The sequence below is a fragment of the Cercospora beticola genome, chromosome 5 (genome assembly GCF_033473495.1).
Source record: "Cercospora beticola chromosome 5, complete sequence".
Classification (NCBI taxonomy): Eukaryota; Fungi; Ascomycota; class Dothideomycetes; order Mycosphaerellales; family Mycosphaerellaceae; genus Cercospora; species Cercospora beticola.
The window spans coordinates 1,698,358-1,722,128 of NC_088939.1; the positions used below are offsets into that span (position 1 = coordinate 1,698,358).

The 23,771-nt window shown below is 52.3% G+C and overlaps 9 protein-coding genes across 9 annotated transcripts; 4 read left to right on the plus strand and 5 right to left on the minus strand.

Annotated features, from left to right (window-relative positions):
• Positions 1–171: 171 nt before the first annotated feature.
• Positions 172–1,797, minus strand: RHO25_007930 (uncharacterized protein; the record flags this gene model as incomplete). The annotated part of the gene is made up of 1 exon (XM_023600095.2): positions 172–1,797. The coding sequence occupies one exon, from the start codon at positions 1,795–1,797 to the stop codon at positions 172–174; it is 1,626 nt and encodes a 541-aa protein (XP_023448768.2).
• A 2,360-nt stretch (positions 1,798–4,157) lies between these two features.
• Positions 4,158–4,400, minus strand: RHO25_007931 (uncharacterized protein; the record flags this gene model as incomplete). The annotated part of the gene is made up of 1 exon (XM_065603000.1): positions 4,158–4,400. The coding sequence occupies one exon, from the start codon at positions 4,398–4,400 to the stop codon at positions 4,158–4,160; it is 243 nt and encodes an 80-aa protein (XP_065459072.1).
• A 1,208-nt stretch (positions 4,401–5,608) lies between these two features.
• RHO25_007932 (uncharacterized protein) lies at positions 5,609–6,299 on the plus strand (the record flags this gene model as incomplete). The annotated part of the gene is made up of 3 exons (XM_065603001.1): positions 5,609–5,681; positions 5,841–5,954; positions 6,070–6,299. The coding sequence occupies 3 exons, from the start codon at positions 5,609–5,611 to the stop codon at positions 6,297–6,299; spliced, it is 417 nt and encodes a 138-aa protein (XP_065459073.1).
• Positions 6,300–7,525: 1,226 nt separating this feature from the next.
• Positions 7,526–8,598, plus strand: RHO25_007933 (uncharacterized protein; the record flags this gene model as incomplete). Its single annotated transcript, XM_023600096.2, has 2 exons — positions 7,526–7,650; positions 7,779–8,598. 2 exons carry the CDS (start codon positions 7,526–7,528, stop codon positions 8,596–8,598), a joined length of 945 nt encoding a protein of 314 aa, XP_023448769.1.
• Positions 8,599–8,745: 147 nt separating this feature from the next.
• RHO25_007934 (uncharacterized protein) lies at positions 8,746–9,678 on the minus strand (the record flags this gene model as incomplete). The annotated part of the gene is made up of 1 exon (XM_023600097.2): positions 8,746–9,678. One exon carries the CDS (start codon positions 9,676–9,678, stop codon positions 8,746–8,748), a length of 933 nt encoding a protein of 310 aa, XP_023448762.1.
• A 452-nt stretch (positions 9,679–10,130) lies between these two features.
• Positions 10,131–11,993, minus strand: RHO25_007935 (uncharacterized protein; the record flags this gene model as incomplete). The annotated part of the gene is made up of 1 exon (XM_023600098.2): positions 10,131–11,993. One exon carries the CDS (start codon positions 11,991–11,993, stop codon positions 10,131–10,133), a length of 1,863 nt encoding a protein of 620 aa, XP_023448763.1.
• A 312-nt stretch (positions 11,994–12,305) lies between these two features.
• RHO25_007936 (uncharacterized protein) lies at positions 12,306–14,794 on the plus strand (the record flags this gene model as incomplete). Its single annotated transcript, XM_023600099.2, has 2 exons — positions 12,306–13,273; positions 13,327–14,794. 2 exons carry the CDS (start codon positions 12,306–12,308, stop codon positions 14,792–14,794), a joined length of 2,436 nt encoding a protein of 811 aa, XP_023448764.1.
• Positions 14,795–16,397: 1,603 nt separating this feature from the next.
• RHO25_007937 (uncharacterized protein) lies at positions 16,398–20,059 on the plus strand (the record flags this gene model as incomplete). The annotated part of the gene is made up of 3 exons (XM_023600100.2): positions 16,398–18,692; positions 18,744–19,032; positions 19,083–20,059. The coding sequence occupies 3 exons, from the start codon at positions 16,398–16,400 to the stop codon at positions 20,057–20,059; spliced, it is 3,561 nt and encodes a 1,186-aa protein (XP_023448765.1).
• Positions 20,060–20,518: 459 nt separating this feature from the next.
• Positions 20,519–23,659, minus strand: RHO25_007938 (uncharacterized protein; the record flags this gene model as incomplete). Its single annotated transcript, XM_023600101.2, has 2 exons — positions 20,519–21,017; positions 21,072–23,659. The coding sequence occupies 2 exons, from the start codon at positions 23,657–23,659 to the stop codon at positions 20,519–20,521; spliced, it is 3,087 nt and encodes a 1,028-aa protein (XP_023448594.1).
• Between the last annotated feature and the right edge of the window lie 112 nt (positions 23,660–23,771).

Sequence of the window (23,771 nt, forward strand, 5' to 3'; positions counted from 1 at the left end):
CAACCATCTATCGGCACACTGCAAGATCGAGGAATGAGATATCGGCTCTGTGAAAAGTGTCAAAGCACAAGTTCGACATTGGGAGCAGCGGTGTCGCCATCTTGGCTGTGCAAGAAGCCCAGCCTCATATTGCTGCCCAATAGGTGGTGGCTTGCCTTGCTCTGCGGTGCTCTATGGCCCGGCCGCTGGTGTTTTCCTGCGCAGGATTGCGACCCCCTCAACGTGGCTGGTCTGAGGAAAGAAGTCGAATCCCCGCAGACTCTCGATCTCATATATTCCCTCGTGCTTGGGCTGATCCCCGTCGCCTGGCAGGCCCCCGACCAACCACCCAACGTCTCTGGCTTGCGTATGCACGTTGCAAGATACATAGCACACTCGTGCAGGAGCATACTTCAGTAATTGGCTGATGAAGCCTTCATCACAACCCTTTCTCGAGGGGTCGATCACGACAACGGTCTCGTCCGGAGGGAACTTCTTTGTATCGAGCGACTCGAACAACTTGTTTGCATCTGCTGCGATGAAGTGCGTCGCATCTTCTGGCAGATTGTTCAATTTCGCATTCTTGCTAGCGAATTCGACAGATTGTGCAGACACGTCAATGCCAATGCTCTGCTTGAACATGCGGGACAGATTGATGGTGAAGAAGCCCGAACCACAATACGCGTCCACCATGTGTTTTATCCTGGGCTTGCCGCCTGTGTCGCCATTCGAATTTGCATCCGCAGCCCCATCCATCGTCGATCCGAGAATGTTGTCGCGTATGTATTGCGTGACAACAGGCAGAATCGAATTGTTGTTTTGGAAGAATGCGCCTGCGGGATTATCGAAGCGGAAGTCGTCCACGTACTCTGTCGACGTGGCTTTGTGATCGGTGATGCAGATCTTGCGATGCACATATTGTCCGCGGTCCTCTACGACTTCGTCTTCGCCGTCGGCGCTGACTTCAAGCTTATCCTCTTTCTTCTCTTCTCTCGTCGTGCTCTCACGTAGGAGCAAGGTCGCCCCCTTCTGATATTTGTTGATCTCTGCAGCGACACGCACTCGTTCCCTCTTCATGCCCTTCCGTACGGCCTCTGTTCCAATCGGGCAGTCTTCAATGTCCATCGTCTTCCTCGTGCCCTTCAACATATATCCAATCGCTGGGACTCCCGGCCACGTTACCGGTTTGCCATGTCTCTTATCTCTTCTCCCACCAGGAGGCCCATCAAAGTGTGGCGTGAGTTTGGTGCGATAGCCGTATTGCAGTGGTGAGCCGATCGTGTCGCCAACTGCTGGTACTGCGGACGTAGGGAGGTTCGAGAAGTTGCGGAATGCTTTTTCGACGATGGTCTTTTTGTGCGCAAGTTGAGCTTCGTATGGCATGTGCTGAAACTGACAGCCTGAGCATTGTGTGAAGTAAGGACATTGCGGTTCTGCAGTGCTGGACGGCCCTTTGGAAACACGCTTGACGAAATCTGCAAGTGAATACGACTCGTCGGAAAAATTCTTGTACACTCTTGCGGTGACAACATCACCAGGCGCAGAGAATGGGACAACATATACTTGACCATCTTTTTCTGCCAACCCATCGCCGGTGGACGAGAGCTCTTTGATAGTGACGTCTATCTCGGTGCGCTCCTCAGGCTGTGGTCTAGCAGTTTCGTCGGTCTGTTCGGAGATGTCAACGTCCTTGAGCAGATTCCTCACGTCGGCCAGCAGCACTTCTTCATTGGACCCCTCGGCGACTGTGCTCGTCTTTTGCTTCTTGTTCTTCTTGAAGTGCCGCTTGCCTTCGTTGAAAGTTCGCTTCTGGGCCATGGCTGATGCGACTGGAGGAGTGATTCTGGTCAATGGCGCGTAGAAGATGCAGCGACGGAGCGCGAACATCGAGGTGCATGTGAAAGACAAGCTCCTCGACTTTTTGCGACTCAAGTTGCATAATCTAGCTACCTCTTCTTTCATTGGTTCACGCACAGATGACGCTAACTGCTTGTCAAAGTGAGACCCGAGCTGGGCGAGAGCCCTTGCTGTCAAATCCACATGGCCATCCTTTGACAGGCGAACATCAACAGATCTACTACACTTTGCTCAACAGCATATCAATACATGCTCGCAGATTCTGAGACCTGACTGCCCGCGAGACTCACCTGACATAAAGCGAGACGCCCTGCCATTGCCACTGAGCAGCTCTCCCGACGATGCTGAGTGCAGGACGAGCCACGAGAATGCTGGAGCAACGCTCGTTGCGCTATAACAATATCAGGAGTCTGCTATACCACAATGACATATCCACCTCACATGCTGTCGCAAAAGCTATCGCCCAAGCAACATATAAGTCGGGTACCTGAAACGACCTACGTCCTCGGTGCACTAGTTACGGGCGGCATCAGCAACCTTGCCGCCTCATGAAGCTGCCCTGTCACTGTAGCAGCATTCGAGAAGCCTATCGAACGTGCAGTTCAACCTAGAACACCTTCTCTCTTCATCACTCACAAAGACGTCATGCAGCTGCCTCAGCTGTCAGCAAAGATGACTGCTCTACTGTATGCAGCAGCACCATAAGCAAGGGTAGCTCGTTCTAGCCTGCACGACATTGAAGCAGGCCGGCAAAAACTGCCATGTGTCAAGCAATTGTGAAGTGAGGTGCATGCTTGATGTGACGGATCTCTTCAGCACCCATCTCCCGTCACTTCCTATCACACCTATGACGAGACCGTACCTTGAGGTGTGGCGGTGTCGTCAACTCGAGATGACGAAGCAACCCCAACTTTGCGTGTGCGTTCATTCGTGTTTGTGGACGCCTCCACCAAAAGTAGCGTGCTGAGGTGGATGCCTGCGGCATGACGACAGAGCAGTAAAGAGGTATTCTTTCCATGCCGCGGCCTTCCTGCGCCTCAAGCACAGTTCGTGTACAGTAATAAATAAGTGTTCAAATTAATGAATAAAGAGGTTGCCTGAAAAGCCGCGCCATGCCACCGGTAAGTGGCGTAGTCACGAAGAAAGCACAGCAAAGTACTCGCTTCGTTATTCGTCAATAGGTTGTGAAACGGTGGGCGAGTGCCTTGATTCTGTGAACTTTCTCTCATGCAGGGTCGAGGTGTGGAGGATCAGAGGGGTTCAATCTTCAAATGAGACAGTTGACGCAGGAGCGACGCGTAACGCGACGTGAAGATGTGTGTGACGAGAGTTTCAGGAACAAGGACATGTATGATCTGCGGCGCTGTGGGGAAGATGAGCACGAAGGTCGACGCGTGCGACAATGAGTTGTGAAGCCGGAGAGAGGATGGATGCGTTGGCAAGGAAGTTATGCTGGTGCAAAGTGGTGGGCGAAAGGTGGGCGAAAGGTGGTCATAGAAATTGATCAATTCGGGGTATCTTCGACATTCTACATTACTGGTTTCTACTGAGCACCCTGGCTCATTGTGTTAAAGGTACTTGTATACTTCTTCAATAACGATCGTCCACACCTCATCGACTGCCCCGTGGGGTCCGCCCACCCGGCTGCACATCGTGCATTTCGCCCGCCGACATGTAAGCGGTCGCGAAGCTGCACCGGCATACCGCGGCCTGGAAGCTCCAGAGGCCCGATGACTTCCCGAGTGTTGTAGCACGTGAGTAGAGAGCTTTGTACATCGGCTGACCCTCCCAGTGCAATTTCGTGTTCCGTTCTTGGAACTCCTACCCCGGATTGGGTTTGAATTTCCCGTAAAGCATCAACAACCAGATCGCCCGATGGTGGAAGTCGGATAGGTGGAAGCAGTCGAAACCTTGACCTCGTCACGCGACCTTCCAGTAGTGAGTAGGAAGGTGGATTCGTGAGATGTCATCGGTGATGGTCGACGCGTATTATGTGAGAATCGAACAACGCGCAGTAAGATCTTGTACTGTACAAGCAATGCCGATGTTGTAGAGTGGTGTATCCAGGATGAGCTCGTAGCTCATTAAATGGTCTGCACGCGATTGCGTTAAGATGCCTGAAGGGTGATCATCGGCCATTTGTTGAAGGTATGAGCCCGGGCGTCTGATCCGCATAGTGACCGCAAGATTCGACTTTGGGGTTCGATGCGCTCAGAAAACGGGCTGATTATGTTCGCTCAAAGGCATTTTGGTTGCGAAGGTGATAGTGTGTTGCAGTCATGGTCCTCGAAAATTCGTCCATATCGTTCCAGGCGCGGGCTTCATTTCTTGTTCATCATTGAGAATCGTCGAAAGCCCTTTTTGACGGGATCCATAGGGAGGTTATATGACGATGTCGTTGGCGACGAGCCTGAGCTAGACTTGTCGCTCGAAGAACTCGTTATGCTGCCTCGCGATTCGGATCGTTGCCTTGTCTCGGCGAGGACATCGTCCAAGTTGACGTTGTCGGCGGAGTATGGAGTAGTATTCGTGTCGAGAATCTCAGTGAACTTTGAGCCTGCCATTGTCGAATAGTCGATTACAATGCAGGCGGTAGCGAGTGGTGCTGCAGTAGATAGTGGAAGCAGAGAAACGGATGCAAGATCTCACGAGTATGAAACGGGGCGCCATTCGGAGCAGGCACACGATATATGCGCAGATCCCAAACAGACCCTCGCGAACTAGGCTTCGCACAAGTGCCACACCAACGACGGGGTCACCTGCATTGTGCCACAGACCATGTGTTGAAAGAAGGGTCCTCTGGCTCTGCCGCGAAAAGCACAGTCCCACCGCCCGCTCCCCTGCCCGCAGCAGCCACTTTAGACTTTCTTATCGTTCATGTGCCGGATCTGGTGGGACAAGACCGAGTCGGAGTCATGGGCGAGACTCAGGCTGCGAAAGCAAAATCCGCATGAGCCGTGTGGACGCGTTGCTCCTAAGCGCATCGGGATGGCAGAGAGCGACTCGCCGACCACGGAGTCCGAGGATGGACAGCAGTCGTTATTGAAACAGCTGTGCGGCAGACTGGAATGACGCGCCGGGCGTCTTCGCTGCTGTCAGGTGTGTGATGGCGCATGCTGGCGGAGTCTCTGCGCAGATCGCCGGGGTGTTGCGGTCTGCGTGGCTCCCACCAGCACATCCTGGCCTGCGTCGACAGCAATGACGACGGTGCGGAAGGGCAAGACAAGAGCGCGGCGTTGTGGCTTTGCCCGCATCCTGCGACCTCCTCATTCCCAAAGTTGTGCCTGCCTGCGAATCGACGGTACGCTCGTGACAAGTCACCAGATGTTCGTGCCGAGAACGTGTTTCGCATGCAGCAAAATCAATACGCACCTGGAATTTCACGCGAGGCGTTCTGGAACACGTCCGCGCTTGGGCCAAATTGCTGGATCTTGCATGAATCTTGGTATTGGTTGAAAACGAGACATAGACTAGCAACTACCCCGAAGCGTTGGAACATAACAGATCTGCTTCTTCACACTTCTGTTCTAGAACTCCAGCGGCATGTTTGGAGATATTCAAGAATGCAGATCAACTCCGTTCCCGTCCACTCGTGGCCCAAAACGATATCTGGTTCTGGTAGACGGAGCATTTCGCGACGACATGCGTGGTGCGTTCCTTGGCTCCGGTTCTCGGTCTGCAGTGGAAGCACACGTACGCAGTGGTGGCAAAAAGCGAAGCGAGCAGGCGGACTTGACAACTAGATGACATACTATCGAAACGTTCTGCAGCCATGCCGAACTGCTACGGCGGTGGACGCAGCAGCGATGAAATGTCGTACACAAGCACAGCTGCCACAGCACAAGGTGAGTCCTTCTGCTCCACAAGCAGTGGAGAAATCATCCTGCTGTACAAATTTAGACACAACTCGGTCGCTGCTCCACGAGGCAATGCTCTGCGAAGGATGATGGATTCCTCACAAGCCTGCCAACACAACATGATGTCTCAGTGACACCCAAGCATAGTCATACATTTCATCGCAAAGTCCAAGGCGCAGCACCAGATTTTGCTCAACGTGTGTGCCGCCGAGTGCGTGGCGTTTTGGCTGTCGCTGGCGCTGTCAACCAAGCGCCGCATCTGTACAGCGTGCGCGTGGCTCTCCGTCCCTCGAATGCCGCTGCCGCCTGATAGGGTGGCAGGCTGACATAGAACGAGCTGATCTGTAGCACTACTCCGAACTGCGTCTCCGAACAGCTGCGACCGCTGGCAAGCTTGCTGTGCTTGATTCTGGGACTGCTCTGCCTGACTTGCGCCGTCGTGATCACCAAATCACCTCGGTCTGCATACTGTTCAATACTGCGGCTCACGTGCAGCAGCAAAAGCCACCATCGCTCACCGCATCGTCCTCCGTGGCCGAACCAGAGGAACACCGTTGGTGCGCGCGTGTCAAGCTACCAGTCGTGTCAGTAAAACGCGGCTCGTAGCCGCACGCCATGCGCATGAACAACTAGCGGTTCTCTTCGGTTCCAAATCCAAGAACGAAACTTCTGCTAAGCTACTGCAGGTGCTCGCACGAATATGCTTAGCCTCTATACAGATCATGGAACATCTTGCCAGTAACGGTCAAGTTCGAACTGCACGAAGCATTCTCCAATCAAAGTCTATCTGCGCATGCCTGATTGAGCAACATATACATTTCCCTCGCTACATGACTCAACCTCCTTACCCCAGGCTTGATGTCCACAATTGCTAGGTTGAAAGTCCGCCGTAAATGGACTGTACCGCAGCCACGATGTAGCTTGCGCTATCTGAAAGCAGGAACAAGATCCACTTCGTTCTTTGACTACCTTCGTCAGGGAGATGCCGGATTGGCATTGCGAGCAGGGGACGACGCTCCATCGCTTGAGTACAACAGCACCGCAATCTGCTCGGCACAGGCGTTGCAAATGTGTAGCGGACTTATTTTTGCAGCAGCCTGTTCAGCGAACGTCAACGCGTATGCTCCCTTCATCGATGAAAGTCTTCTGTCTACGCAACTTCAACAACGTGAGCTAGCTGATGAAGCATCGGCACCGTTTTGATATTTCCACTCAAACACATGGCTCATCTTGAAGCTGCGTAAGTGTTAGAAAAGCCAGCCGGATGATGCAAGCATTGTATGTGACTGTGCATGGTTTCTGTGACGCGAGACGGCGAACCCTTTGTTAGCTTCAACTGTGAGTCTGACCGACAATTTCCAACTCATCTGCTCCTAGCAGAGGGGACAGATGGAGTTGCTCATGTCTCTAGAATATGGCCCCGAAACGGTGACCTCAATGTTCCAACAATGTTGGTTGGCAGTGCTGTTTTGTGCTAACTTAGCGATTTGCCCTTCGAGGCGGCCTTAGGGTAAGTCGATGCTCAACACCATAGTGATGTCGGCATCGCTATTAATCCGAATGGGACCAGCACGCGGCGCAGGAAGTATTGCGATGAGAAGTAGCATCGGTAACGACCATGCGATGATGTTGTTGTCAGCTTCAATGTTGATGGGAAGGAGCAAGCTGGGCCGAGGCACGAAGTTCAACAAGCGAGCAACAACCTCGCTCCACTTCCGGAGCTGATGGACATCACCTCGACACGTTCATAACAACATCTGCCACTGATTGCATTGTGATATTTCGAAAAGCCAACCGATACCGTAGAAAGAGCAATCTCGGATCAACAGAACATGTCTTCCGCACCCAAGAAGAGACTGCAAGCGCTCAGCGAGCAACTCCAGAACCCAATTAGAAGCGAAGGCAAATTTGAGGACTTGCCAAACATCCCAGCGGTAGCAGGAGACTCCAAAGGACCGTAAGTCTTGCTCTTAGATCAACATGTCACTGGCAGGTGCGTCGCAATTCGACACGATGAATTTACCTTCGCCTCGCGACTCGCATCGTCACCTTTCCAATAAACCACATTCTCACGATATATCTCAGTCGAACCGAGGGCAAAATCGTCATCATCACAGGCTGCAATTCTCCTCTCGGAATCGGCCGTGCCTCAGCTCACCACTTCGCCAATAACGGCGCCAAAGCCATCTTCATCTGCGACTACCGAACCGAGCACCTCGAAACCCACAAGCGTGAAATCGAAGGCAAATATCCCGGCTGCTCCGTCCATCCCGTCCAACTCGACGCCGGTTCCGAAGATGATGTTTCTGCTGTCGTAGACCAAGCTCTAGAAAAGTACGGCCGACTAGACATCTTCTTCGCCAATGCCGGAATCAGCGTCACAATGGGAAGCGTTCTCGAAGGCTCCGCGAGCGATTTCATGGATGTCATGCGTGTGAACGCTCTCTCTGTTTTCCTTGCAGTCAAGCATGGCGCACGCGGTATGCTTAAGACTGGGTCTGAGAAGAAGTATCCGGGAGGAAGTATTGTTTCTGTGGCATCTTCCGCTGGTATGCGATCGAATGCTGGAGCGACGGATTATTCTGCTTCGAAGGCGGCTGTGATTTCGATTATGCAGACGAGTGCGTATCAATTGACTGGGACGGGCATTAGATGTAATGCGATTTGTCCTGGAATTATTGAGACGGGAATGACGGCGCCGATGTATGAGATGGCGAGGGCGAGAGGGTCGGAGAAGAAGATTGGGCAGTTGAATCCTTTGATGAGAGGCGGTGTTGCGGATGAAATTGCGAGAGTGGCATTGTTCTTGGGAAGTGATGAGGCGAGTTATGTGAATGGGCAGGCTTGGGCAGTGTGTGGAGGGTTGACGGCAGGCCATCCATTTGTACCAGGCAAAATTGCGTAGATGACAGAAATGAAAAGGCACCGATTGTGAAGCAGCAAGGCATGCATCTGGCTTGAAACGTTCAAATTCATGACATGATAGGCTATATGATCTCACAAGACGAAAGCAACAGCAGAGACACTCTACAAAGAACAAGATTGAACCCATTCAACCACCACCACTAAAAGCCTTCCCAGCAATCTTCTCCCTATTCATCGCCTCCGCACACGCATATCCGGTAATAAGCACCTCATTGATCGCCTCAGGACTCATTCCCTGCATCCCCCTCTCAAAGCGCAACAAAATCATTTTTTCCAAAATAGCCACAACCTCCCCCGTCCTCTCAACCTTCAATTCCGCCTTCTTCGTCCCATTAAATTTCCAAACCATCTTCTCTCCAGGCGCATAGAATCTGCTGAGAAAAGAACACTTGGAGCTGAAATCGCCATGCTTGATTTTATCCTCGATCGGTGGGCCAGAAGGTGAGTAGAGCGTGTAAGAAATGTCGGAGCTGAAGGAGTGCCATTTCACAGATGCGGCGCGGAAGCCGTTGTCGGCGCGGATGAGGTCTTTGACTGAGGAGGACTGTTTCTGGATCTGGAGGACGGGTTGGGAGGTGAAGCAGTTGATGAGGGAGTCTTTGGTGAATTTTACGTTCAGGCTTGGGGTTGCTTGGCCAGCGGGCGGACACATGTAGTATGGGTCGACTTGTTTCATGGCGTATTTTTCGAGTTTGCCGAGAAGACCGCGGTTTGCGCTGTCGCTACCGCCGGCTCCTGTGAAGGAAGAGTCCGGTGCCTGCGATGAGTATGGGCCTGGGGAAGCGTTGGGTTGGCCGTTCACAAAGTTGCCGTAGGCTGGCGGAGGGCCTGCCGGTGCTGCCTGACCAGGAAAGGGCTGTTGTGGAGGATAAGGATCTTGCTGCTGAGGATACGGATGCTGCTGTGGAGGATAAGGTTGTTGTTGTGCATGTTGTCCATAAGGAGACTGTTGAGCGTATTGGCCATAGGGCGATTGGCCTGTAGATTGCTGTTTGCCGTCGGCGTAATTCTTCAGTTTTTCGACATTGTACTGTAGGATATCCTTGAACATGGACGCCATGTTCTGTCACAGTGAGCGCTTTACGTGGCCTTCGGGGTATCTGTGTGCTGCCGCAGTGACGCGATACTGGGATGTGCTTGTGTAGTGATAAAGACGCTAGGCGCTGCGAAAGTGTATGTTGATGAGCCGCTCTCGTGTTCTTAAGTTGTCGTGCAAGTAAAATGAGCGAGCACAGCAAACATCAAGGTCATGTACTTGTATGCGTTTGAGGCTGCCTGGAAGCATGATTAGCCGGCATATTCGTTGTATCTTCGGAGAGTACTGCTATACGTCTTGGCTCACGTCTCCCATCTCAATCCCTTGGCGCCAATCTTTTGGTATAGCACTTTGTTGATGAGATGAGGCGCAGCTTCCTGTTCGCGCATCTGCGCCCTGCGGGCATCTGGCATAATATATAATGCAATGATGGCTTTGGATGGAATTGGTTTGTTGTTGCTAGGTTCTCTGCAGCTTTAAACAGCTATGCCTCTCTTCTGCCACCCACCAGGTCCACGCCATGCCCAGAACCAAAGTCCACAGGCCAGCCAGACGCTGATTGCCATTGCCCAGAATGTAGGAGCATAGCACCTGACTCCATAGCACAGCTTGTCTTCAACCATATCGGACCCCTCAACAGTATTCAGATCTGCTGCCCATTGATAGACACCGCTATACACAAGTCCCCAGATCGTTGCGCCTATGGCTGGCATCATGGCGCAGATCCCCCAATTGGTGCCGAAGTTCTCGACACCCCAAATCACACTGACGATGATCGGTGTCAGACTGAATGCTGCTCCGTAGCCGGCACCGATGGAAGCTGACACGATCCAGAAGCGTTCAGCATGCTCTTGAATGAAGCCTGTGGCAAGGACTACTTGACCTACGCTCATCAGGATGCAAAAGGCGATAAGAAAGGTTATGCGTGATAGTTCGAAGAATTTCTTCTCCGTCGGTAGAGGGGGCGGAAGTGAGGAGAGACTGTTTGCCAGGCTGTTAGGGCCACGTCGATGTTGGTGTGGGACGGAAGTCGGTGCGAGGATATCGGTGAGGGTGCCGGTGAGGATACGTGCGATGGTCGACATGACTGCGACAATGGAAACGTGCGTCGCGGCGCTAGTTGGATTGCCGCCTTCCGGAATTGATATAGGAGGATAGAAAGTGTCGATAATGGTGCCGAGGTTGTTGATAAAGGCTTCTCCAGGGCCAGTGACGAGCAGGAAACCAGCTGCGAGCCACCACATGGTTTTGTCGCTCAGGAAGCGTCTCGTCTCCGCATTGAGCAGCCATGTCTTCATGCGCTGCTCCTCCGCTTTCTTCGCCTTCATCTCGTCCGCCTTGCGACTGATTTCTTCCACGACAGAATCAGTCAATGTGCCGTATCCTTCTGACTCTTGTCTTTCCCGGAGCAGACGATGGAAGTATTGACTTTCGTCCAAGAAACCACTCTGCTCCAGTTCTTCCACGGCGTCTTCTATCAGCTCTTCCTCGTCCACGATTCGCAATGCGAAGCATCCGATGAGCCCTGTCGTGAACAGTAAGACACCTAGGAAGATGAAGAACTTGTGCACGTTGACGTCCCCTTTTGAGCCATCTGCTCTCGTTTCGTACAGTAGTCTGCTTCCCACCTGTGCCTGCCACATGCCACTCAGACCGAAGCATGCAATGGGCAATGCCAGCGCAATGCCCTTATTCTTGCCTCTTCCAAAGTTCTTTGCGCATGTCGTAACGGCAGACAAGTACATCAAACTGGTGCCGCAACCGATGAAGATGAATGCGATGACCATGGCCCAGTAGGGCCATCCTTCGCCTCCTAGAGCTGGTGGCGGTCCACTCTGAAAATCGAATGCTGCCAGCAGGTACCCGATGCCGAAAAAGGAGCCTGCCAATAGACTAGGAATACCTGGACCAAAGCGATCGCACATCATACCCCACAATGGCACGGGCAAGTACATGGCGATCTCAGCAGTGATGCTGATGCCGTTCACCTGCAGCTGCGAATAATGCAGCTTCCGTTGAAGCAAAGGTGCGTAGAGACTGAAGGCTGTAATGCTTCCAGCGCCCAGGGTGTTTACCAATGCCCATGCGAAGCTCCCATACCGCCAGAGCTGCTTGCGAAAGCGCTCGCGATCTTTGTCGGCAATGCCCTCCGCTATGTCGGAAAAGAAGCTTCCGGCATAACTGTGCTCTTCGGACTGCTGACGACTGCTGCTCGCATCGCGGCTGTGCTGATCGGGGGCGAGGAGCGGTTTGCCGCCGGGCTGATAGTCGAGCTTGTCGATGGAGGCGCTGCTGTTGTCGCGCACGCGGCTGGACGGACGCGGAGTGGAGGACGGCATTGTGATCGGAATCGGCTTCTCAGGTGCCCATGTCTGGGAATGACTGCTGCTACACGCTCTTGTATGGGATAGGAATGCAGTCCATCAGGTCAAGGCCTGAACGGGACAGGCGATGACTGGGTAATTGAATGCGTCGGTGATGATGAGGCAGTAGTCACGGCTGGCGGGCTCCACTTCGGTCAAGCACGCGACGCCGGACACATGACGAGCTGCCACCATCCTCGGCGCCGATCGCTCGCGCACCATCCGCCCGCCTCTTCTCTTAGCTTCATTCTCTGCACCTCCTGCCTGTTCGGGGAATAATGGCACATCATGTCCGCCGCCGACGCCCAGACGAGGATTGCAGACTTGCTCCAGAGGTCCGATGAGGCAGCCGAGGGTGGAGACTTGCAGAAAGCCTTCCAAGCTTTGAAAGAAGCCTCGCATCTCGATCCGGCAAATGCTCGCGTGAAAGACGCCCTGGTGGCCTTGGAAAAGCGAGAAAGGACCGGCGATGCGCTTCAACTCATCGAAAGCTATCTCGGCAGCGGTCCGGAAAGCGATGGCGAGACGGCACTGCATGCCCTGCGGCAGAAACACCTCCCCAAGAACGACGCTGAACGAGCTTTCGACTTGATCCTGAGCTGTTCAAAACAGCTTGCTCTACTCGATACCCTCACTGGGACTCTCATATATCGCAGCAGAGATGTACAGCAGCTGCTCGGCGCGAAGTTCCAGAATCCTGTGACAGAGCTTTACAACCAGCTCTACGAACGAGGACCGGAAAGTCTCAAAGCATTCAGCACAATCCCACTGAACGACGCACTCTGGGCATCGAAAGATGACCAGATCAAAGCTCAGCGAGATCTGTTCCGTCTGTGCATCGCGAAACTCATCGATGTCGACATTGAGTATCCTGAGCGGCTGATGCAAGTCGTGGCAAGGCTCGTTGCACTTGCTCCCAAAACTATTGAGCCTCTCATTGATCTCGATGTCTTCGAGATCATTTTGGACAGCTTAGACATTCGTCTCGAGCAGCCTTTGCGAAGTCAGGCGATGTTGGCCACCTCCAAAGTCCTCGAAACGACCAAGGAGAAAGGAGAGCAGCTGTTCGGACAGTACTTGGCTGCGAGAGTAAACAAGCAGACGATTGATGATTTCATTATTGCCTTCTCGTCGGCCGCGGCCGTCTTTCCCATGATACCTGCTGTGGCAGCACAGCTTTTCATGACCGATGGCTTTGTGCAACAACTTGTGCCTAATCTGGAAAGAAATTTCGAGTCAGGCAGTCAAGGGAAACGGTAAGCAGGAAGTGTGGGAGATGCGCCTATCATGACGAGCTAATCGAAAGCAGAAAGAGCGCGACGCTCGAAGTAGCAGCTCTCGAATTGCTGAGCGCGGCGTGTGTAGACAAACCGTGTCGCGAAGCCATCGACCGTTATTGCTCGCCGTGGCTGCGCAATCTCTCCGATGAGGCGGAAGGAAAGCACCAAGCTCTGGCATCCTTGGTGCTAGCAAAGATCAATGCCGAATCATCGGAAGAGGTCACGGCCAAGCTGGCAGATCTTGTCCTCGTTAGTGAGACGAACAAAGATCAAGCAATCGAAGGACTGGCCTACACCACATTACAACCCAAAGTCAAGGAAGACATCGTTTCTAATGCTGCTTTATTGAAACAGCTGATCTCGGCGCTTACAGACCGACCAACTGCTGCATTCGGATGTTTGACAATCTTCTCGAACTTGACCACTTATCGACCGCCCAAAACAGCAGAGCAGAAGAAGATTGAGCAACTAAAGGCATACGCAAATCAGCAAAAGCCAGCCGCAGACGACCCTCTCGACAACGACACTTTTGTCACGAGCAGAGCCAAGAAGTTGCTCGACGCCGACATTGTCACAGCACTTGTGGCCAGCTGCAAACAAACCAGCTCGCCAACTAACATTGCCATGGTTGTACGAACCTTGCTCGCGCTTGCCAAAGAACAAAAGCACCGCACCAAAATGGTCTCTCAGGGCTCCGTCAAGCTACTCCTCCAGATCCGAGAACGAATCGCCAAAACCGACAAGTCCTCTTCCGAAGCCTCTATCATCGACCGCAACGCCTCCCATGCTCTCGCCCGTCTTCTCATTTCCGTTAACCCTGCGCACGTCTTCTCCGCTGCCTTGCCCGTCAGTACGGCCGTGAGCTCGCTCATACCGCTATTGACTTACGACACCGATGCCGAACAACGCGACCTTCTACCTACATTTGAAGCTCTTCTCGCCTTGACGAATCTCGCTTCCATGGAGGATTCCACAGCAAGAGATCTGCTTCTCAGATCTGCAGCGTTTGAGCGTCTGGAGGATCTCCTCTTTTCGAGCAATACTCTCGTGTCTCGCGCTAGTGTGGAACTGATCTGCAATCTCATGGCTTCTCCTGCTGGCGTAGCCAAGTATGCCGACGGCTCGAAGGATGCGAATAGAAGGTTACATGTACTTCTCGCTCTTACAGACGCGGAGGATCTTGCCACGCGCCGAGCTGCTGGAGGAGCTTTGGCAATGTTGACAGAGTGGGACAGTGCTGTTACCGCTGTGTTGAATCATGGAAAGGGCGTGGAGTTGGTTGTCGGGATGTGTGAAGATGATGAAAGTGACGAGATGAGACATCGGGGTTTCGCGTGTGTGCTGAACTTGGTGACTGCCCCTGGTGAAATTGGAGAGAGGGGGTCGAAGATCTTAAAAGAGAAGGGCATGGTGGATAGGCTAAAGAACGCACTGAGGGTGACCAAAAGCCAAGAAGTCTTGGGTCTAGGGGTCGAGGTGTTGAAGAAGTTGCAGTGAAGGGGCCATGTAGTTTCCTGCATGATATCGTGATGTTGTTAACTCTGGAAACGGACGCTTTACGCTGGGATTGTGCTGATGCTGAGCAGATCCCATTACCTCAAACATGTACAAGTTATGGACCACGCTCATCATGAAGAGATCCTCACACCAACTGCTTTTGGTCGCTTGGCAAAAAGGTCGAGAATTCGGAAGCAAAACGAACCATCGCCAGTAATTGACAGAAGATAATATGGCTCCTCAACCAGAGAATCTCATTCCTCGTATTAGAAGACAGCAGTCTCAGATCAAGCATGACATTCCTCACGACTTACTGACTCAGCCAAGTTACCGACAACGATTGTTAGCATGTGAGGTTCTGGGTTTGCCTATATAACCCGCGGGTAATCATCTTTGGTCTACGGAGGTTTTGCAGGCAAAACCGACCTCGTCCGATGGTGCTCGTATGAAATGGGACCAAAAACGATTCCATGATGCAAAAGTTTTCCATCGCAGATTAAGCTCTGTTACAAGCTATGCGAAAATGGGGGAGGCGAAGAAGCATATACCAAAACAATCGCCGACCACTCAGTGGCGCACATTGACCTGGCAAAGTAAGTAACAGCTGGCTCTGCTTACGCACCGTCCACTCTGACTTTGACATGGTCAAGCATCAGAAGGACTGACGACTTACTGACTGAGCCACTAAGCTGACAGCGATCGTTGCAGAGCGGAATTTCCTACGATTATATCAATGTTGTGGAAGCAGCTGCGAGAAACCTGAAGAAAGATCCAGAGAGGCAGATATTGGGAGAATCGCCCACGGCCGGGGAAAACCGCAATTCGCCACAAAATGGTGGTTTCTGCCACGAGCTTGCCGCTGCAAGATTTGGACGCAGGCTGCTAATGACTTACATGGTCAATGGTGCGGCTGTTAGGGACACCAGAAAGCGAGATTATGCTGATCGGATGTATCTTGTGGGAGAAATCGGCTGTCCTCTAGGTCTCAGTCATGCAACGAATCAACTACCTTCAGTGTGTCTCATCATGGTCTTGCGGTGTCTTAACTGACCGCCTGGTCGACATCGAGCAAGACATATGCTAGGAGACTTTGGACAATATTACAATTTCGATGGAATGCCTGAGGCAGGAGCTATGGTGTTAGAAAGCTTGCCTCCACTTCTCCTCCGAGCTCAACTTCTACAACAACATTGATGACGATGGCACTTCTTGGTTTCACAAAACGATGGTATTTTTCCAAAGAACGATATTCGGGCCTTTGGAGCCAAGTCAATCAGACTCCTGGAGCTCAGGTGACACCTCGGGTTGGCGGCTCCCATCGATGAATACCCCCCTTGTCAGCCACGCACAGACAAGTCAGTGCTAATCAACATTCGTCCAAATTTATGCATCGCAACTGTGCTGAATGCATTTTGAGACGCCATGAGTTTCCCGCAGCATTCTCCCGGGCATACAGTAGCGCCAAGCTAACCGTATGTGGCGGAAGGAGCTGAAGGGAGCTGAAGCAGCACTATGTTGAAGAAAAGCGATCGCACTACCACATGACATACATAACTTCGCCGATACATGTCCATTCGATCTTGCATACACACAGCTCCATGCAATGTCTCAGTTCGTGCCTCCAGCGACGGAAGGCACAATCGACGGATTGAGTCACGATGAGGGTGCTAGCTTGCCAGAATCATATCCCAGCTGCTGGGAGAGCCTACTTGCGGCAGCATTCAAGTATCCCGACAGCATTGCCCTTGTCTCAATGCATCAGCCGAACAACTTATACGGCATTGCAAGCACTCCTGCTACATTAACTGCTCGTTGCGATCGTCTGAGGTGGACCTACAGAACACTCAAGACCACTGCAGAGCGACTGGCAACCGGATTGGCAGCTCGCGGAATAAGCTCTGGCACAATTGTTTTCACATTCTTGCCCAATTGTGCCGAGTTCGTCTTGACCCTTTGGGCGGCATGGAGGTTGGGCTTTACACTGGTGCCTTTGAACTCTCGCAATCTGGCTAATAGGAGGGAATTTGAGCACATGATTGGCACAGCATTACGCCAAAGCACATCCGAGAGCGCCGTGGTCATTGCTGGATCGCAAGACATAGCTCGAGAGGTCGAATCGTATACGGAGCTGCGCTCTGCAGTCAAAATCATGATCGAAGAGCACAACCTCGACGACTGGCTCTCCTTCGGAACCATACTTGACTTTAACAAAAATACGCCAACCTTCTCCAGAAGTGACCAAATGCTGGCGACTTCAAGTCATGATCGGATGATTCTCTTCACAAGCGGTACTACAGACTTGCCAAAAGGGTGTCAGTTGGATCATCCTCATGGACTATCATCGTGGCAAGCGATGCTGGCTACGGGCACCAAGGAGATTCGCGCGGCTCGTGCGACTCATGGCAGTGTTTGTGCGGTCGTCGCCCCTAACAATCACCTCATGTGGTATGCCACGGCTCTTCTTGCGCTCTGCTCAGGCGCTACTGTTGTATTTCCTGGAGAGGCTTTCGAGCCACAACAGTTCTTCGCTGCAGCTAGAGAAGAATTCGTGACACACTTTATAGGCGTGCCGACTATGATTCATGCGCTCGTGAGTGCAAAAGCTGGATCATCCAATGAGCTGACAAGTCTGAGGACTATTGGGCTTGGTGGAGCTGGCGTCAGTTCACAGGTTGTACAAGCATGCATCGATAATCTAGGGGCTCATGGCGTGGAAGTGCTGGGCGGCATGACGGAGCAGGCTGTATTCTCGAGCGGGCAGGTCGGCAGATCTGCTCATAATGAGCACAATACTATGACCATAGGGCGCTGCCTACCTGGCTGTGAGGTTAAGATATGCGAACCTGGAAGTACACATCCTGTCCCTTTGGGTACGCCAGGTGAATTGCACTTCACTGGACCAGGTCTCGTACACGGATATCTTGGACAGTCCAACAGCCCAAACTTCTATGTGGAAGGCCAGAAAAGATGGATTGCGACTGGCGACATGGTCACCATGGACTCCGAGAAGAGAATCTACTACGTTGGCAGGTACAAGGAAATGATCATCCGAGGCGGAGTCAACATCTCATCTTCGGCTATCGAAGCCTGTGTCACAAGAGAACTACCGGACATGAAAGACGTGGAACTCAGCGTAGTGGGACTCCTTGATGAGGTTGCAGGCGAAGTACCAATTGCGGTCGTGAGTAGAACCTTGGATCCACCCATGGTTGCATCAATCAAGAGAGTCATTTCACAACATCTCGGCCAGATGTTCGCATTGGATGACGTGATCACCCTGCAAGATGTTGGCATAACTGATTACCCTCGGACAGCACTTGGAAAGGTTCAGAAGTCGAAACTCAAGGACCTTGTGAACCGAAGAATTCAGAAAGAAGGCGACCACCCAACGGGCGGTGATTCTCTCGACATCAAGGTGTTTTCTGTGATCGCCAGGACTACCGGCATCCCTGTTGAGAGTATTCTTCCGACGACTGAACTTTCAGAGCTCGTTGACAGCATAATGCTCATGCGATTGATGAACAGGATAGCAAAGGAGACAGGCCGTCGACTGAGTATGGACCACCTGATCGGCACTCAGACTGTGGGCTCCCTTGTCAAAATGCTTGAGCAGCAGCCGCTTGGACCCAATGCGGTCTCGAAGGGTAATGCAGCGGAGCGATTGTCGCTGAAACGTTCGCTCAATGCTGAAGTCATGATTTTCCTAGAAGGCAGTGAACTCACCTTCAGCACTGTAAAACAGGTCGTTGAGCATACCATTTCACCCTATGGAAAAGACTGGAGGGATGTGGAGCTCGTGTTCCCAGCATATGACTTCACCCGTGTGTTGGTGCAGGATGGAACTCTGGACAAGTGGAGCTTCAAAGTCTTGTTTCTCGCACGAGGACACACTGTCGAGGTGAGACTAGACGGTAATGAGCACCGTACCGGACGTACTGACCTTTTGCAGAGTCTTCGCGCTGCACTTCTGCGAACTTGGGCGAATAACCCGATGCTAGCCTCATTCATAGTCACAAATGAAGGTCTCCTTGGTCCGGATCTAGCTCTACACGTTACGATGAAGCACAACGATGAATTTCTAGCAAGTCTCATACGAGATGGCGGCACAGTTCAAAGTCTTGACCAGCTGAAGACTCATGTGCAAGCCTTTCGAAATCATCCTCAGCTACCAGGGCCATTGGTGGGCACAACAATGCTCTATTGTGAGGAGACTCAGTGTGCCGCCTTGATACATAACAGTAAGCCACGAGACTCGTAGGCTGATACTCGCACACTAATAATCTCCCAGTGCACCATGCCGTCACCGATGCCACCTTCGCGTCCTTGGTCAATGATGATCTTGACCAGGCACTGGGATCGAGTATCGCTCTCTCATCACATGTATCATATCAGTCTTACTGCGAAACCCTTTTCACTTTGCGCGACTCAATCACCGCGCGAACAGCTGTCGAATACCATGCGGAGAAGCTGCAACATTTGTCCCGTCATCAGGAGCACCTCTGGCCATCTTTGGGCAGACAGCTTGTTCTCCAGGAAGAAAAGCGAGACGGCTATATCCACACATTCTCTGCTAAACCAGCACAGCATCTCTGTGCAGTGCATAAGGGCCTTGCACCATCATTAGTCCTCAAAGCCGCGACTGCGATGTTTCTGCTACGCCAGACTGGACACACGCATGCGGTTTTTTCCCATGTCGAAGCAGGACGTGATCGATTTCCCTTCTTGCCGAAGTCCATTCTAATCACGGCTCCTCAACTACAGGCCAGCGACGTTGGAGGTCAAACATTCCAGCTCATCATGAATCTCATACAGCCGGGTTCCGAGGAATCAACGATCGACTTCCTGCTAAGATTACAAGAAGAGCAGAACCTTCAACACAACTACGCAGCCGCACCCTGGGCTGAGATCATGAGATCATTGGATCCCGACTCTGTTGCATTCTTCCCAACATCAGCTTCGACTTGCTTTTTCAACTGGTTGGGAGTGGAAATGAGTTCTGGACCGGCTACGTTTCGCAACATTGAAGTGGTTGACGCTGTCTTCAGTGTTACGGCTCCGCCGTTTGCCAATAATTGTGCTCTTCGGAGACGACTTGATGGTGATGAGATTGTGCTGCATTTACGGGGAGCGGTTCTCAGCATCGAGGAGCTTCGTCAAGCAGCTCTCGAAATCGAGACAGCGGCTGTTTGGTTGGCAGAGGAGGCAAATTGGATGAAACCCGTTGTGAAGTATCTGGAGTGGTCCAGCAATCACCGAGTAGTTTAGACGATTGAGATGGACCGAAAGTCTATTTGCACGGCAGACGATACCTGGCTCAGACTGGATTCGTTGCTTTTATCTCGCAGGCTGTCTTGTGTGTCTGGACCCAAGGAGATCAAGATATGCTACTGGGGGCACAAACAGTAAGCAAAACGAGAGACCATTGATGTAACTCACCGGGAGACCACTGGGCTACCACAAGCCGAATCTAGAATCTTATGAGCTTCTTTAGGTTGGCCGTATTCATGTGATCACAAGCAGTAAACACATCCGCTTGATTGTTTTGGTATATTGAAAAGGCATATGCACATCCGATCGTGCACACGTGTCGTCTCATGCTCGTCTCCTCAATGCCACGCTCATACATCTGCATGCCACCCGGATCTCATCCATGCTAATTTGCGATCTCTCGCCAGCTCTGACGTGCGTAACCTCGTTATTTTATCCTATAGCCTTCGTCAAACCTCACGAGGCGCTCATACCCCTCAACTTCTCCTGCTCCTCCGGTGTCAACGAGCTGAACACATTGGCAAACGCAGGATTCTGCGCCTGCTGCCGGAAGAAATTTTCCAGAAACGTTTGAGTCTCATCATCTCGGCCCCGGTTCATCGAAGGTCCGTCTTCCGCGGCATAAGCCATCAGCTGTGACTTCGTCATACCAGCACCAAGATCCAAGAAGTCGTTCGCATCGTCTTCCCAGTCCCCGTCCTCGTCGTCATCGTCGAGATCGGCTGCTGCTGCAGCGTCAAGTGCGCGGTTGGGCCCAGACGCAGAGAGGAGCTCTTCTACCAGGACTTTGATGATTTTGAGCTGTGCTGGGATGATAGTAAATTGGTCTGGTTGCTGTCGAGCACGAGAGCGAGTCATGATGCGGTCGGATTTAGGCACGATCAGGTCTCCTTTCACTTGCACTTCGGCAAGGCGTGGGTCATTGAGCTCATAGAGCTTTGATAGTGCCACGATGCTAAGAGGGGTCAGTAGTGTGAACGAGGGAAGTGCGATAAAAGTGAAAACTTACTTTTGACGAATGTCGTCGTATCCAGCGAAGTTGATCGAATTCTCCAGCCACTTGCTCATGACCACCTGCAAGCCACTCTGATCACCAATACGAATATCTGCCAGAAAGGAGACGACTTCGACCGCAGAGATGAGCGATAGTCGGGCGAACACCAATATCAGACTCTGGATGAACTGAGCCTGCGTGGCAGTGCCGAGACGCACTGCGACAGCCTGTAGCAATTGTGTGAGATAGGGCCCCAGCTTCTCAGAGCCTGCCTTCTCCACAACTTCCGCCGCAAGACCTCCGACTTCCGCAGCTCCGTGGTCATCAACGGAGGGGTTGAGCAAGCGATCGATGATGACTAGCACGATCTCCAAACCACCTTTCCCATCCTGGTCATGGAAGTTGAATACTTGGTCAGGATCGTGCCGAAGCATGTGTCGCACGGCCGCGGTGGCCGATTTCAGGAGTTCGTCATCCTGGGACCCGAGCAGCAGTCGGTTCAGGCGTGGCATCACTGTGTTGACAAAGCCTTGAGGTAGAGGTCTTGAACCATGGTCAGCCATAACCGCCAACAGCTCGGCGGCAAGGTTCGCCAAAGCATTCTCCTCCGTCAACGATGCAACGTCGAAGGCACCCATGAGGGATGGCAGAACCTTTTGTGCAAGCTGAGCGTAAGCTTCTGGTCCGGCTTCCGCAATGGTCTCGGCAATGTCTTCGAATGTCTCCGTGACCAAGAGGGCGATCTGGAAGTTGGCTGCACCTTTGCTGGCAACCGTGAAGAGGAGGTCCAGTCCACCACCAACCAGGCACGTCCGCGTGTCGAGCATGATGGCATCACGAAGGGTCTCGATGATGGTAATGAGAAGATCATCGCTATCATCCAGATCGCTCAAGTCCTGTGTGTTGAGGAAATTGGATAGCGATGCCACAATATCAGGTTGTCTCTGGATGGTTACCGAAGACGGGAGTGCTGCGAGATAGTACTGCAACGCCCGTATGCACGAAACTTTGACAATTTCTGACTCGTCGTTCGCAATTGCCTGCAGGGATGCTTCCATGAAAGAAGCCGCTACAGCTTGCAAAGCATTGCCAGACGTTCTCGTAAGGCTTCCAGCGACCAGGTACCCTCTCGCTCGAAGGAACACTGGCTCCTCTTGCATCGCATGCTTGATGAAATCAACATATCCGTTTGCAGATTCGGGCCCTATTTGCTTCTCGACATCCTGGAAGTCGCCCAGTAGCTGGTTGAGCAGATATAGCGCAGCCTCTTTCATCTTCCAGCCTGCGCTCTCGGAGTAAAGTGTACGCGTGTATGTAAGTAGACCTTCCACTGTGGCATTGTTGAGCCATTCGCCAAGCTTGATGACCAGATCGCCGCAGGCGGACCGCGGAGTGTAGTTGGCAGTGACATTAACCTCTTCTGACAAGAACACATTCACGTCAATGTCCCAAAGACCCTCTTCTTCAGTGGTAATTTGTGCGTATGCGACAGCAACTTTCATCATGTCGATGATCCAGGTAGCAGCACCAGACTGCAATTGCTGCTCGAGCTCTTTCCGCACAGGAGGTGCACGCAAACATGCCTGCAAGAAATCGAGCTCCTCCAGCACCAGGAAGTCCAGCGTATAAGGAAGTCCATCGGCATCTTCCAATCGACCTTGGCGATCGTCTTCAATGTACATCTCGTAATACTGAGCCTGTAGTGTTGAGAGCTCGTGCCAAGTAGCCGAGAAGAGGGCTGGGCTGTGTGGAGACAACATCTGCGGGAACAGTGTCCGTAGTCGCATGAGACTCTTGACGATTTGCAACTTCAGAGCGACAGAACCCCTGTACTGCTCTGCGGCCTCTGGGTTACTTCTCTCCGAGCCTTCTGGAGGAGGCGACGGCAGCGGAGACTTCAGTGTATCGATGAAGAATGGAAGCCAGCCAGCTAGGTTCTCTTCTGCGAACGACTTGACTGCAGCTTTGTGGTCTTCCATGACCATTTCAAGGATGTCGAAAGTTGATCGGAACACGGAAACCGCAAGAGCTCGGAGTGTCGGTTTTCGTGTATTGTTTGTAGCCACATCGTAGACGACTTTGACCAGATCGCGTCCGATTTTGAAAAATTGCTCTTCGTTAAAGCAATCGTCCACAAGTTCATTGAGTACTTTCAAGGCACCATGCAACTGGCTGTCGACTCCAGTAGACACAACGCTCATAACGTTCTGCAACAGATCCGGCCAGTCATCGGGAAAGTCTGCTGTGGCGATCTTGCTGACAACAAGACTAGCTGCACTCTTGATCTTCCTCTCATCGCGGCTGCTGGTAGAAAGTTCGAGCAACGTTTGTCTAATCTGCGACTTTCTCTGCTCATCCACAAAAAGTGGGCCAGCGAACTCGTCGAATTGAGTCGACCAGCAGGCCAACACGAAGTTTTTCAACACCAGCAGAGCTGCTTGTCGAACGTCTTGGGGCACATCATTATGAGCTCCGATCGAGAGCAGGCCGACAGGCAGGTCCGGGTTGGAATAGAGCTCCTTCAGCTGATACTCGGCATTCTTTCGTGGCGCCTCCTGCGGCGATTGTGTCTCAGTCAGCAGGCGGACCAGCTGCTCCTCCATGGCGTGTGGCGTCGTTGCTAGTGCCGGTAGTTCTCGTGCAACATGCAGATATGTGCCGTGGACCTGCTGCCAAAGGAATTGGGAAGCCCCGCCGCGCTGGAATTGTATTCCA